The 16,434-nt window shown below is 35.1% G+C and overlaps 1 protein-coding gene across 1 annotated transcript in view; it reads left to right on the top strand.

Annotated features, from left to right (window-relative positions):
• The window catches only part of LOC129221222 (mortality factor 4-like protein 1), a 98,135-nt gene that overhangs the window by 48,270 nt on the left and 33,431 nt on the right, over positions 1 to 16,434 (top strand). The window contains exon 5 of the mRNA XM_054855679.1: positions 8,376 to 8,500. Coding sequence (XP_054711654.1) covers positions 8,376 to 8,500 — 125 coding nt within the window. The remainder of the gene's footprint in view (positions 1 to 8,375; positions 8,501 to 16,434) is intronic.

The raw sequence follows: 16,434 nt of genomic DNA, 5'->3' as shown, positions 1-16,434 counted from the left end.
ATCGTTCATCTAACAAATTATACGCAATTTTAAAATTACTATCAGATATTGGAATAGAATTTACAATTTTCACAGCATCACCTTTTAACGAGGTTTTTAAATATTGAAGCTTTTGAGCATCAGATAGAGATTCATTTTTTGTTACTGTTGCATTAAAAAGATCTTTAAACGTTAGCCAATCGGTAATATTGCCACTGAAATTGGGCAAGGAAAGTTTCGGCAGCTTTATTGTTTCACTTCCGTAATTTGTTTTATCTGCGCTATTTAAACTGGAGACGTTTAACTCTGGTTTCTTCTGCTCGTTCAGTTTTTTCTCAGCATGAAATTTAATTAGTGTTACTTTTTCGTTATACGCAAAAACACTTTCTAACTCGCTATCTAATTCTTCAAGATTTTCAATTAGCACTTCAACCTTATAGTCAATATCTTTCAATTCAGCCTCTTTTTGCTTTAACAGTTCTAAATTTTCAGATATTTCCTCAAAGTTAACGTCTTGTTCTTTTAGATTGCCTTCAATTTTCTTTACGTAATTTGTCACTGCTCTTCTTACGATAGAACGTTTTGCTTTAACGCGTGTTAACTCAATTTCACTTTCCTTCGCGTCTTTAGACATTTTCTGGTTATTTAGCAGTCACTAATTTCAAACTTGAAATTGCTACTCACCTCCTTTCATGTACAGGATTCGAATCGTAATGCGTAAGTTATTTCACTCCATGCGTCTTCAACTTGCGTTACATTTCTTCACGAGCCATTCTTTTTAATATCCGGCTCGACTGACCATGTTCTTACCTCTAGGTAAGATTATCTTTTTCTATTAGCTGGTTTTCTTGCGGTTGGCTCTACTCTGCAACTCAACACAACACAACCATTGAACTACAACAAAAGTGGACTGTATAACTTTTATTATGATTAATTTCATACACTTGAGAGCAGCATTCTTTCAGCCGCTCTGACCTTAAACTCCCTAAATTGGTTGCAGCCAGAGGTTTTTAACTAAACATAGGTGGCGCTTTAACACTCCTCCCCCTCTTCGTCAAAAAAATTTAAAAAAAAAAAGTATATTTGGTGCATTTCCTGGATCTTCTCAATACTTCTAGACTGCAGTGGATGGGTTGGAGCATTTTACTCTTAAATGGAAAAGAATTATTTTGAAACATTATTTAAACAAGATGCAATGTTACAAATTAAAAGGGGAGAAAACTCCTCCCAGAAATATTACAAAAGATCGACTAAACCTGCGTTGTTGAAGCAACAACTTCAAAAAATTCCCAGGAAGCGTCTCTCCTCTTTTGTCAAAACCATTCAAGGTCGTCTTAAACTTTGTCATCAATTTCGTAAATGTTTTGCGTGACAGTCACCAAAAACTCCTCCCCTAACAAAGGTCGGCCAAAATAACATTTTTGGAGCTTCAATTTCGAAAAGTTTTCAGAGACCCTCGACTCTCTCCTCAACCTAACATGACCTGAAATCGTCTACAACTGTTTTTCGAACGATAATTTTAAATATTACTGGTGGAAAACCAACCGTAATCCCCTCTTTCAAAAATAGTCAAATCTACAATTGCGTTTTTTCTAAATTCAATTGTAAAATTTTCCGGGGAAGGGAAACCAAACCTCTTTTCCCATTATCAAATATCGTCTAAACTGCGTTTTTAAAACTACAATTTCGAGGGTTTTTTAAGGGAGAAATCCTCTAAACCTCTACTTCTGCAGGATTATTTTGCTTACAATTAGGTTCTAATGTTTCATAATACATTGCTAATGCTATTTTCGTTAATTAATTTCTATGAAACGGTATGGTGGGAGGGCTCCATCCTTAAAGTTCTCCCGTGATGCTGAACTCAACGGTATGCCACTGAGCACCTTAAATTTTCACACAAGACCTTTTTCTTTCATGAAAAGCATGATATTTCTTGATATGTTTTACTAAATGTTAAAATGTTATGAACTTTATTCGTGTAAAAGACAGCAAAAATCCTTTTGAAGGGTGTCAAAAAGAGATCCCGTTCTAATTTTGAACCTGACCTTGATTTCGTGAAACACAAGATCTTCCTCTCTGCAGCACCGTTTCATGAAAACATTTTTTTTTTAAACTAATGCAACATAACTGAAATGCGTAGGGGAAGCTGCTGTACCCACGGACAGTTGTACCTACGGACGTTGGTCGGGAAATTCCGGGTATCGTCGAGAGGGATCATAATTGGGGTTCAACGTGTGTGTCACAGCTCTCTCCAATACCCCAGAAAGTTTCAACCCCATCAAACGAACATTTAAGATTCTATCACATTTTTTCGGTTTTAGTAGGCTCTAAGTAAAAAATAACATGAACATTTTTTTTTTGTCTGTCGTGTATTGTATTATTCATTTTTGTTGTAGGTATCATGATTCCCTATATTTTGAAGGTTTTGTTTCTGATTTTTAATGTTGTAAAACTGTGGTGTTGTCGATGTGACTGCCTTGCAAAACCAAAATAGCATACCTTTGTACCAAGGACACACAACCATGTGTACCCACGGACAGCAATTTTTAGTCTCCTTGGGTCACACTCACACATGAGGCTTCTTACAATGTGAAGTACCTCAAAATAATGCCTTGTCATCAACGTCCGAAATTTGCTTTCAACAATGATGATGAATTTGAAGTAGGGCTTGAAGTTATAGTGCTGAAGTAACCACCACACCTGTTGTAGGATCTTCAGACCATCAATCCCACCTGTTTTCATTTGAAGTCAACTTTTCTAGATTTTTGTTGATTTAATCTAAACTGAGTTTTTTGTGATGGGTTAATTTTAGTTAAAGGTTTCAATTTGCATATAAATTGAAGTTATTATGTAGGTACATAGAGAGCCATACTATCATCAATATAGTTTTTTTTTTGTTTGAAGACATATTAATTATTCATAACATCATTAACTCACTTAAGACTAATAACTTTTTTAAAGAGTTCACTGATGTTAATGATTAAGGAAAATTTAAAAAAAGGGAAAAAACTTTGATAAATTTTCAAAGTTTAATTTCTGTTGCATATTTTATTTAAAGTTATTTTCAATGGATGTTTGAAGTATTTCAACATAAAATGGCTTATGAAAATGTATTAAGTATATTTGAGTTCCTCAGACCTAGTTATATATAATTTTTTATATGTCCATGGGTACAAAGGCATCTGTCCGTGGGTTGAACAGGTTGTTGTACCCACGGACAAAAAGAGTTTTTAAGAAAAAAAATTTTTAGGTTGAAAGCTTTGTGATTTTCAGCTGACAAAAATTGCCAAATTAGATGATGAGCTGTAGATTCTGCCAGATAATTTTTCCGATCGATTGTCCATTCCCAGAGACCAGAAAAAATTGAAAAGTAAATTTTGTCCGTGGGTACAGCAGCTTCCCCTATACCTGAAGAAAAAATGATGAAGACTGGATGTGTGATGTAGAAACTGAGAGGCTTTCTAGCCAGTCAGTCACAGCCACCTTAGTCTCATTTCAGCAGCCTGCACATTGCAGCAAAACATTTTAGTAGTACTCTGGACTTTTAATCTCTCTTTTTTTTTATAGCTAATGGGGGTACCGTGGTACCCCTGGTTACCCCTGTGCGCACGCCACTGCTGCCCCACTCACCCCCACCCAGCACCATCAAAACTCATCTAAAATTTTGTTTTTGGGGCATCAGTGTCAAAAAAATTCCGAAAGTTGGCTTTCGAACCCAATTAATTACATTTCGTATGAAATTGCTTTTTTGAAATTTCAGTTTCGAAAAATTGCTGGGAAGAGTCCCTGAAATCTGTCCCTTTCCCTAATATTACTGAAAATGGCCTACACACAAGTTGTAAAATTTAAATTTTTGGAAATTTCTGAGGGGAGATAACCGAACCGCTTCCCTCCTCTAACCTCTAGATAATAAGATAGTCTAGAATGAAATTTTTAGAAGTACAATTTAGGGAAATTTCCGAAGAAGAATTTTATTAGCTAAAGAGCGTTACATTTTTAAAATCAAACACATGATGCAACTGCTCTGCATATGAGCAATAATTTGATCCATTTGAGGTTTTACTATCCTAACACATTAAATAAATAATACTAAATTAAAACAAATTTAAAGTAAAGAGGAAGGGATGATTTTATCAGGAGATGGACATATATCTGCCACAAAGCTCAGTAGCAAATGTATTTGCGATTGCTGCATGTTTATATCATTTAGCTATAGTTAAGTGAAAGGTTATTTAGTGAAAGGCTGTTTTGAGCTTTCTGCAGACCCGGTAAGCAATTTGTTAATGTAGACTCTGCAACATAGAGCCTTCTTTTAATGATTTGAAGGAATTTCAAACTTTTTATTTTAAACTGTAGAAATCTCCATATCGGCTTGGACTGGGGATTGTAATGACTTGGTGCCTCTTTACATAATGCATCAATTTCATTTTGTTGCATTGAAAGGACGAAGTCTCAAAATAAGAAAGAGTCTCCGCCATGGGTGCAAGACCTTCCGTCTCAGAACAGATTTCCGTCTTGGACAAAATTTCCAAGACAGAGGTCGGGACGGAAAGAAATTCAATGTTTTTCCTTCATTTTTTACTTAAAAAAGAAAAATGGACTGTTTGAAAAGTATGCTTTAATTAATAGACCTTTCCATAATCATGAATTTACATCAACATTCTCTCGATTTTCCGCCATGGGCTTGTTTTGCTTGCAACGTGTTTTTGGAGAAGTGACTTTTAGACTCGCGCAGTGCCGTTTCACTTTTATTAGGTAGCTCTGTTATTTCCAACTTACTGCATTGCAGATCACGGAATTGCTCCCTATTCTCCCTGATTTTTCGAATTAATCGCCTCTAATTGAAAATTTAGCGTTTTCTCTTACTATTTTCGATTATTCTTTCATTTTTTTTCCTGATTTGTTGTTTTTTTTTTGCTAACTTAACACACATAAATGATAATTATGAGCGCTTTTAAAATGTCTTAGAGTTCAATCTGAATCATCAATTGAGAGTGATTGTGACGGGGTGAAATGTTTACGCCACTGCAAAGAGCGACCACATACCAGGTAAAACGGAAAACATTCCGGGATTTTGAAGATTTTAATGAAAATGGGAATTATGGAAAGAATCGGGAAATTTTCAAGCTGGTTTGAAACACCGATGGCCAACTGTTTCTGCATTTTTGACATGTTTCTGTTAAAATAATCTAAGACTTAAGGAATCACTAAATTCCAATGTCATTCGATCTAATACTCGCTAGAATGGAATTAGGGGGGAGGGGAAGAGAGAGGGAGAAAGGAAACAAGAAAAATAACAGCAGCACGTGTTTGTGAAAAAACGCTGCTCTTGCAAAGAGTGTAGGTCCGCAAATTAACCCACGTTATTGAGGTCTTGAAACGTTTATATCTTGGAAAATCTAAGAGGTGGGGGGGGGGCTACTCAAGGGCTCCAGAATAAAATATCGAAAAACTGAATTGAAAGCCATTTTTGAAGCTAGGAGTGGTTCAGGATTTCTCTTCTGCAAACTCTTAATCTTTAAAAGTCAAAAAAGTTTAGGCTGTCTTTAATGATGTAAAAGTGGGGAAGGGGAGGTTTTAAAAAAAATTGGAAACTGGAGTCTTAAAAACACTAATTTAGACAATGTTTGGTGAATTTATGTGAGATGATTTTGGTGTTCTAGCCTGAAAATATTTTGTAGCTGATGTATTAAAAACTACTTGAGCCTATACTTAAAAGAAAAGGAATATGGGACCCTTCCCCAAAAAGTGTTTGTAATTGAAGTCTTAAAACTTTTAAGCTGTCTTTGCCAATGTCAAGAGGGGAGGAGGGGGACTCTCTTTAGGCGAAATTCGAAAATTGGAGTCTTAAAAGAGCAACTTTAGACCATCTTGGGGTTCGGGGTCCCCTTCCCCGAAAAATATTCTAAGCTGAAGTACTCATAACTCAGCTTTAGGCAATCTTTGGGGGACTTAACGTAAGGGAATTCTATGGCTTTCTCTCAATGAATTTTAGATCTTAAATTCTTAAAACTTCGGCAATGAAAAGTGGAAACCGCAAATTTAAGTTGAATTTAGTGAACTTAGGGGAAGGAGTTAGGGGGGGGGCTTTCTCTCCTGAAAATTTCTCCATGCTGAAGTATTGAAATGCTATTTGAGCTATTTTTGAGTGAGTTAAAAGCTAGAAAATTTGGTGGTCTCCCTTGAAACATTTTCGAAATTGAAGTCTTAAAACTTTGGGTTGTCTTTGGCGATGTGGGGAGGGGAATTGCTCTTTCAATAGAAAAATAAATCTTAAACACAAAGAGATAGGGGTGGGATATTCCGCCGCCCAGACCGAAATATTTCCGTTTCTGAAATTTTAAGAGCTCTGTTTTGGGCTATCTTTGAATGAATTAATGGGGAAAGGTGCTGGAAGCTTCTTTCAAAAAGTTCTTGAAATTAAAGTATTAAAACTTTTATGTGGTCATAAGTCATGTATATAGGTAAGGGTAAGGCCCTATATGTACGAGCCAGTGCATCAGCTTAAGATCAGCCATTTTGGATCAGAGCACATGTTTGAGTGGTTGTCTTTTCTGGCGAGTTATCCCGTTTGGTGATTGTTTACTGCGAGCTTTTATTAGCTGCACGTGAACTGTTCATTAAATAAAATAATATTTACGGCAAATTTGGCAAAACACGAAACTTTGCTGTGGAAACTTAGCTCTGCAACAATGAAAAATCCAATCCCAAAATGGCTAAACATAAGCTGATGCGTCGGCCTATTTATATAGTGGCTCTAGATAAAAAGGGTACTGTTCCTAGGAAAAAAATTAGGAACTGAAGTCTTAAAAATTCAAATCTAGGAGTTTGTGGTGAACTCAGAGGAAGAGGTTCGGGAGTTCTCTTCCAAAAATGTTTCGATGCTGAAATATTTAAAACGCCACTTTAGGCTATCTTTAAGTGCCTTAAGAAGGATGTGATGTGGGGGTCCTCCCTGAGATGAGTATTCAGTTCCCCTATTGCTTTTTTTAATTAATGAATATTGGAAAGTGTACCTTGTTTAAAAAATATATCTACTTCACCTAAGCGGTTTTTTTATTGCTATTTTCAGCACCTGCTATCTTACAAAAGATTTCGTTTTTAAATGAAGACTGTGTGGGAATGATGCAAATTAATTATCATTAGTCGCCCATACGTTTCGCCCACCTTTCCTTCTTTTCTGGTTTGTTGGCACTGCCTTGGGTAGACTTTCCGATCAGAACTGATTATTGTTATGAAAGTGAAAATCTTATGTTCCAAGCGATTTTATTGCTGCAATAAAAATGTTTACTATCGGCAAAACACTCATGGCGGGGAGCCTTGAACGTTTTTATCCCTAACATTATCCAACATCGTCTAAAGTTGCATTTTTGGAACTTCAGTTTTGAAATATTGCAGAAGGAGGGTTCTTGAGCTCCATCCCTTCGATAATGCATTCAAAAAGCACATAAACGTTATGAAAGATAGAGAACAGTTTCATTTTTAAAACTTCAATTTCGGGGGGAGTCCAGAGCGCTCTCCCCCCCCCCCCCATCTTTCTCTAATATTTTTGAAGATCGCCCAATATTGTGATTTTGGGACTATCAGTTTGAAAAAATTGTTGTTAGAGAGTCTCTGAACCTCTCCTTTTCTCAAACTTTATAAAAATGGCCTTCCATTGCGGTCCAATTTAAAAAAATTTCTGGGGTAGTCCCCAGACACCCTGTTATTGGCAATTTTTAGGTTTTTTGAATTACGATATCAAAACGCTTAAACATTGTAGTTTAAAATAGGCTCATGTTGTTAGAAAAGTCAAAGGCTTAAAGTTCAAATCCAACATTCCAAAACTTGCATAGTTAAAATCTACAGCATTTATACACATAAAGTTTTCCTAAAGCACACATGCGGGGGGGGGGGGGGTGCTGAAAATATTTTCCGCCTCGAACACATCACCAAACTTGCACCCATGATTTCCACATTTCGTGCTTCAAGTGGATTCCATACCCTCACAACTTCGCAATTTTATTCAGTAAGTTATTGAAGCATCATCCTGATAAAATTTACTGCACATTTTATTCAGACAGAAAAGGTAGTAAATCTGAATAAAAATCTCTCATGGATCTATTCATGATTCTCACTTTAAAAGCATGTTTGAGAGGGTGCCATGTTTTTCTGTCATAGTAGCTTTTTTTTTTTTTTTGTTCCACCCAACCTTTGTGATTTAGTCATGAGAGTTATTCAGTAAGCAGTCAGTACTTTTGTGTACTGGATGATCTTTAAAATTTGCAAATGTATTTTTAAAGTGATTTTATCTTTTGATATTTTTATGGTGGTGGTCTTGTTTAAACCAATGAGTCTTCTGAGGATTAAATTTGACAGTAAAAGTTGAATGACATATGATCTCCCTTTAATTTCAGGAAAGGGAAAAAGTCCAAAGGCTGCAAATTGGCCTTCCGTAAAGAGCTAGAGAAGGAGCTCCCTCGGCCTGTCATGCCCGAGAAGACTGGCAACAAGCCAAAGATCGAAAAGAAAAGTCTGACTCGTAAGTTTATGTTGTTTTCGAAAATCAATTAGATTTATTAAACATTTCTTCTTTGTATGAGGGACAACTTGTATTTTTTCCTACTCTGCTTCTTCTATTTTTTCCCTGCACTGCTTCCCCATTTATCTTTCTATTAAATTATTTTACATATTTGAGGCTTTCACTACAATAGGGGACCAGTGATGTTCCCATCAAATTTTCTGAAGGTAGACTCCTAGTAATCAGTTATGCACAGTATGTGTATGCGATCATATACATAATGTGTCATAATATGAAATTTTTTGAAACTTGAGGGTATATGCTATGTGTCTAAAAAATGTTTAAGAGTATATGATGTATATGGAGTATAACACCCTATAGGAACACCACTGTAGGGAACTAGTTCACAGAATGAAGTTAATGGTTGGAGAAGTTTTATGCTTTCAGCATATCTTTGATTTTCTTTTTTTTTTATACTTATTAACTTTTTTGCTCCTCCCCCCCCCCCTTTTTTTAGAACATTGCTAAGAACAGGGTTGCCACGTACCGGGAAAACCTGGAATTGTCAGAGAAAATGAAAATGGGCGAAAATCAGGGAAATGTCAGGGAAAATGAAAAATTGCATATTTCCGATTCCTTCTTAGCACGGCCCGCGGTCTATGACATCAAAAAAAAAAACTTTCAACCTTGTTTTTTTTGCCGCCATTTTCATTCGTCATTTTGTCATTCCCCTCTTTCTTCTTCCCCCTGCAGTTCTTTTTATCAACTCTCTGCCATTGGCGCGTGCACCATAGCAGTCGGCGGCGGACATGCGCAGAAGGTACTTCTGTTGACCTAACAAATTGTGTCTATCTCCCGCAAGGAAGGTAAACACCAAGTTTAGCAGATGCCTTTCTGTTTCACATTTCTGTAGCTATCAAGTGAATGAAATGTCAGAGTTCAAGTTATAAGGCTAAATCATTTTATTTATAAATCCAATAATTAACAACTGTAAATAATCTTTAACATTGATAAATGATATAAACAAGTATGAGGGATTTCAACACTACTCCAAACATCCTTCATGTTCCAAAAGAACATCTTTTCAAAAAAACATTTGACACCCTAACATAAATTACTCTAAAATGTTTCAAAAAAAAATTTTAAGTCCCTAACTCTCATGGCGAAATTCTAAAAGCCATCCCCTAAGTGCAGGACGTCGCCTCAACAGCGAACGATCCTCTCAAAAATACGACTGTCGTCAGTCGAAAATGAGAAACGCGAGCAGAAGAAGTGATTTCCTTCTCATTTCCCCCCTGCTTATATAATACAGCGCACTCAATGCACGTCACGCCGGATTTGCCTACGTAAGAGCTCAGTCTGGATGCCTCCAGAACGTTCGATTTGCCGTGGAGCTATCGGGAGATTACATCATCTCCCCCTCGTGCTCTGACGTCACATCCTCCTTCCTGACGAAACATGTCGTTCGAAGTTGTTCTGATGTTTACACGTTGATTCTCCCGATACGCAATTTGAAACAAGCATCCTTTAAGGGACAAGATTAACTGCCTTTTCATTATTAAAGAAATACAAGTGAGTAAAAACATTTACACTTAGTTTACACTTAGCTTTCAAAATGAATTGGTGAGAATATTTCTCAAATAGACATTTTTGGCTATCAATGCCCTCCCTTCTCGACAATTCATTTGATCTCACATATTCATTTAATTTCAAGCATTATCTGATTTAAATTTCAAAAAAAATTCTCACACTTCAAAAATTTCTTTAAAAACAATTATCACTCAAAAAATTAGTAAATTTTTAAATCTAAATCTCACGTTAGTTAATTTTTATCGTCTCAAAAATTTGGTTAGTTTCAACATTTTGTAAAAACAAACACTTAATATTCTCCTTGAATTTAAGCAAAACAACATTTGCACATTACAACAATAATATCACAAAAATAATTGTAGAAGTCCTAGAGGAAAAGTTCAACTAAATTCACTCCAAAAATTCTCAGTCACAATCGTATCTTCGCAAAATGTCACTGATCTAAAAAATCACGTAGTTGACAAAAGTTCATGTGGGTGGACAGACATCAGATTTAATCTGAAAAATAACGATAAAAACCACAAGTAACTGTTCTAATATCAGCAATTTAACAACAATTGTATAATATGTATAATCATAATAAACAGTTTTGAATATAAGCTCAAGCTTCATTTTTGATCAAACTATATAAAAAATAGAAATATATAAGCTCATTTTTACATTACTTTAAGTTGACAATTCATATGAAAATATTTAACAAAGACATGTAAAAAATGACTTTCTGCAAGCGTTTTTCACAAATGAATGCTTATCATCGAAAAAATGATTATCAGAAATTACAAACACTTTCTACAATAGATCACTTGAATTGAAAAAAATTTCTTGAAAAAATTTTAAGTCGTTTTGGGTTGGTGGCTTCGTGAAAATATTTGATAAGTTAGATTTACTTTCTATATAAGAAACAGTAAAAATATCTTTAGCAATCAAGTCACGAATGAAAAATAATTTCACATAAATATGTTTACTCCTGTGATTTTCAATTGGTGATTTTACATAATCCAAAGAAGCTTGATTGTCTACATAAATAATTGCTTTTATTTTTATGAACTTTAAAAGTTTATTTTCAAACATTCTTCCAAAATTCTGTCAAACCACAATGTTTCTTTTGCCGCTTCTGTCAATGCTATGAACTCCGATTCCATAGTTGATAAACTAACACTCCGTTCTTTAAAAGTTCTCCATTCAATAGGAGCTTTGTCTAACATAATCATTTGACCCCCCAAAGAAGTTCTGTCATCTTTATTTGATGCAAAGTCTGCATCTGAAAAAGCTACTATTTGGATTTTACTGCATTTTAATTTTAATTTTAAATTTCGCGATTGATAAACATATCCAAACAAATTTAAAAGCCCATCCCAATGACGTTTCCCTGGGTTATTCTGAAATTGACTAAATAAATTTACAGTATATGCAATGTCTGGTCGTGTTCTATTGGCTATAAATGCTAAACATCCTAACAAATTGCGAAAAGGAAACTTAGTCATTTCAAAATTTTCATTTTCTGTCTTAGGACAGTCAGAATTAGAGTAAACAATGCCTTTACTAATTGGAAGAGAGGTAGATGGGAATTTGAATTTCTTAAAACGATCATACACTTCTTCTATATAGGAAGATTGATGTAGATACAATTCCTTTCCTATTAATTCAAATTCTACCCCTAACAATTTCTTTGTACTTCCCAATACCTTCAAATCAAAATGTTTACTTAAAGAATTAATTGCACTGTTTATATGACTTTCCTTTTTACCAAAAATCACAATATCATCAACATATACAAGCAATAGAACATTAGGATTAAAATATACACAGTTACATGATTCAAATTTCTTAAAACCAATTTGTGATAAAACTTGATCTAATTCATAAAACCACAAGTGTCCACTCTGGTGTAACCCGTAAATAGCCTTATTTAATTTACAAAAATAATCTTCCTTTCCTTTTGTTACAAAACCCGGAGGCTGGCTCATATATATCAAGTCATCAATTGGAGCGTATAAGTAAGCGCTCTTTACATCACACTGTATATTTAACCAATTTGCACATGTAATTAACAGAGAAAAGAAAAATCTAATTATTCCAAAATTACATACGGGGCTGTATGTCCCATCAAAATTTTGGTTTTTGATCTGATGCATGCTGTTTGCTACCAATCTGGCCTTATAAGATTTAACTACCCCTTTCTCATCTTTCTTTAAAGTGTAAACCCAGTGAGACCCTACTGGAACAACATTTTCCGGCAATTTTGCCAAATTCCAGACTTTTCGGCTATGCATAATTTCTAGCTCAGTCTCCATTGCTTTTTGCCATTCAGCACTTTCTTTTACCTTTAAAGGTTGTTTGTAAGTCCTAGGGATTTGAATTTCATTTTCTAGTCATAAATTTTTATTGTTTTTCTTTGAGCTTACAGACACATTATTTACTTGCCCCTCTGTTAGATCTTTCCCTTTAAAACTAAACTTATCTGGATTGTATTTTATATCTTTTAATTTACAATACTTTTCAATGTCATGTTTAGATCTTAACCTTTTCTTTTCCCCTTTCTCATAATAATATATATCATTCCGTGTGCTATCCGGTCTTTTCACTACTTTTCTCACCCAAACTGCATCGCGTAGGTGTAAATCACTTTCACTGTCAGAATCTTCAGATTGAGAACTTGTTTCACTTTCCCCGCTAGCAATCGAGCTTTCAGAATCGGTCGAATCTGAACTCTGCTGTTCATTAGTCGTTTCATTCTCACTCAAGGTTGCAGGCGGAAGTGCCATGGGCCATGATAGAACTCGTTTCTCCTCCTCATTTGACTCATTTCGAAAATCAGTTTGGAAAAAATAGTTTTCTTTGAACGATACATTTATTGATTCTATAATTTTGTTGCTGTCGGGCAGATAAATTCTATACCCTTTTCTATTAAACGCGTAACCTATGAGAACACCCTTTTGTGCTTTTAAATCCAATTTCTTTCTTAATTGTTTGGGCACACCAACAAACAATATTGTTCCGAAAGCGCGGAGATGCCTTATTGAGGATTTTCTCCCCCATAAAGTTCAAATGGGGTTTTAGTCTGATTGGCATGGCAAACCCTATTCCAGGTGTACGTGAAATATTTCATTGCCTCTGGCCAAAAATTCTGAGGTAAACCGCTCTCCTTTAAAATCACCCGCGTACTATCTGCAATTGTTCTGTTAAAATTTTCTGCCGTCCCATTTTGTTCCGGAGAATAGAAATTGGTTAATTCATGATGAATGCCTTTTTTCTTAAAAAAGTCATCTAACTCATGGTTTACGAACTCAGTCCCGTTGTCTGTCCTTACAGCCTTGGCTATCTTTCCCTAAAAATTTTCCGCTTTTATGATATGATTCATCAAAATTTCGGGTACTTGGCTTTTAAACTTTATAGGGTATAGAGAACTTCTTTTTGAAAAATCATCTATAACAGATAAATAATAACGTTCTCCATTTCTACCCTCAACATTGCAAGGCCCCCAAACATCACAAAAAAGCAAGTTCAACGGACTGTCTGACTTTGTATCCCCAATAGGTTTAAAACTCACTCTTTTGAATTTTCCTAATTTACAAGTGTCACAATTGATTTTAACATTTTTAAATTCCGGTAAACCATTAACAGCTTGTGAACTCCCTGTCTTTTGTATACATTCTGTATTTATATGTCCGAAACGTTTATGCCAGGTTTCAATATTTATATGATTGGACTCTAAAAAAGTATTTTCATTATCAGGATTACAAACAGGCAATTGGTTTGATTTTACAGAATCAACAATATATACACCATTTTCTAAATTTGCTTTAAAAATCAATTTACAAGTTTTATCTAGTACTTTCACGGAGCCACCACCCCCTTCAAATTTAGCACCTCCCAAATCAAATTTGGGTCCGGACAATATATTTCTCCTTAACCTAGGTGAATACATGACATTTTCTAAAACAACAGATCTATTGCCGATACGAACTTTAATTTCCCCGCTGCCTTCAATGGGAAAAATCTGTTTCTTGACTGCTACTGCCATTTGTACATCCGTTAAGGGAGAAAATGTCCTAAACCAGTTCCGGTTATGGGTATAATGATGACTGGCCGCCGTGTCAAAAATCCATGTTGATTCCTTTACCCCTACCTCATTTAAATTTGCCTCTGATAAGAAAAAGGATCTATACTCACATCTGTCAGTCAATAGAGATCTCCGCCGGTTTAGTGTATTTCTATATCTGGCTCCTCTCCGTCGACGATTCCTTCCTCGTTGGCTCGATCTTCCTCTAGAATTTCCATGTCCTGTGGTGCTTCCTCTCTCGTTGACTGGACTTGGGGACGGATTCGTCGTGGGATTTTGTTGCCTCAGCTCTGGACAATCCTTTCTGAGAAGTCCAATGCGGTCACATCTGTAACATCGCTGCGAATTTTGAACTGTCATCACCTCAAGCCTCTCCTTAGTTTTCGTCTTCAAAACCATGCGATTCTCTTCAATCACAAGATCCACCACCAGTTTTTCAAACTTGAAATCCTGATCACTCCTTGCAAGCATTGCTTGGACTAGATGATCATATTCTTTAGGCAAGTTCTGTTAAAGCTGGAAGCAGATACAGTCCTCAGGACATTCGGGATATGTAACCTTAATTCGATCAAACAATCGTTGCAGACGGGCCGCAAAAAGGGAAATATTTTCATTTCGTTCAGGTTTTGAATTTTGCAGTTCCACAAGCAGTTGCATCCAGGCGCATTTGTTATCCGGGTAGAAGAACAATTTCAACTTTTTCCATGATTCTCGGGGATCTTCGCAATTTTCGATAATCTTTCTAAGTCGTTGCTCAATGTTTAAAAAAATCATCGAAACTGTTGCTCTCTTCCGAACATGGTAATCCTTAATATCGGCTTTTGTGATTCCTGCCTCTTTGTTCTCGATCGGTTCTTCTTCCTCACTCTTTACTATGTTCCAACAGTTCCGGTCCATTAGCAGGAACTTGAAGTTTTTCGCTCATTCGACATAATGCGAATCGTTCAACTCTTCAATTTTAAAGGTTTGGGTGGACATAGTTCTTTACTGGAAAAGAATTTCGTATCTTCTTTAATTCATAAATTCTTTCATCTCATTACTTCGATGAGATCGCTCAAAAAATTAATTTCCAAATTTCTATTCGATATTTCATACAACAACATTTCTTCTTCAAATTCACTTTACTCAAGCCGACGGAATGTGAATAGGGAAGGGCAGTCTGGGCCCATAACCCTCTTGTTCACCTAACAAATAGTGTCTATCTCCCGCAAGGAAGGTAAACACCAAGTTTAGCAGATGCCTTTCTCAGGGGTCTGTCCAGGATTTTTCACAGGGTCCATTTTTTGTGAAAAATCAAATAATTTTGTGAAAAATGAATTAATTTTGTGAAAAATCAAAAAATTTTGCAAAAAAAAAAAATTCTTTTTTTGTTAAAACGAAATTTTAGAACTTAGAGATGGCACAAACTGCATCAATTAAACTTAAAGTTGAGTGTTTTCCTCTTCTATGTCGAGAAAATCATTCTGGATTTTTTTTCTGACATTTGGCCGGGGGGGGGGGGGTTCATCGCTCTTTCAAGTATCAACACTTATCTACCATTCTACATTATGTTAAATTATACTAGATATATTTCTGTACAGTATTTAAAATAATTGTAACAAAAATATAAATAAATAAAATAAAATTCAGAATAGGGTTTTTGAATAGGGTTATTCAATTTTTTGACCCAAGACACTCTTAAAAAGCACAGAATTTCGTTTCGAAAAATAAAAAGATATTTCAATTGTTTACCTCTTAACAAAGCGTAATAATCATCAAAAATTCGAAAAATCGGATTCCCATATCAGATGCAAAGAGATCGCAATTCTCAAAGCGAAGGCATCAAAAGTATAAAAACGGCTTGTAAAAGAAATATTTTTGATAAAATTATTTTTAAATTGCATTTTAGAGTCCTATGATAACCGTTTCATTAATATCTGTGGACACAGTTGACCCAAAAAAATAAAATAAAATAAACCATCTATTCAGCATTTTCATTTTTGACTCATAACAGAAAATGGAATTTTGCTTTAAAAACTTGAAACGAGAGTTCTAACAGAAATAAACAGACTTTTCATTTATTTGAATCCTAATAAAGCGAAGTTAGCTTGAAAAAAGAACAAAATATGATTCTCATATCGGATGTTAAAAGATTGCATATTTCAAAATGTAGACATCTAAAGAAAAAAAACGGTAGTTAAAAGAGTTTATTTAAAGTTAATCATCCTTTGTTAGCATCGAAAAATCAAAACCCATATAATTTTCTCCTAAAATAACAATTAAACATCGCACCGGAACCGTAAAAACGCAAATATTGACAAGC

Source organism: Uloborus diversus, chromosome 1, assembly GCF_026930045.1.
Source record: "Uloborus diversus isolate 005 chromosome 1, Udiv.v.3.1, whole genome shotgun sequence".
In the NCBI taxonomy this organism is placed as follows: Eukaryota; Metazoa; Arthropoda; class Arachnida; order Araneae; family Uloboridae; genus Uloborus; species Uloborus diversus.
This window is presented reverse-complemented; position numbering and strand designations above follow the sequence as displayed.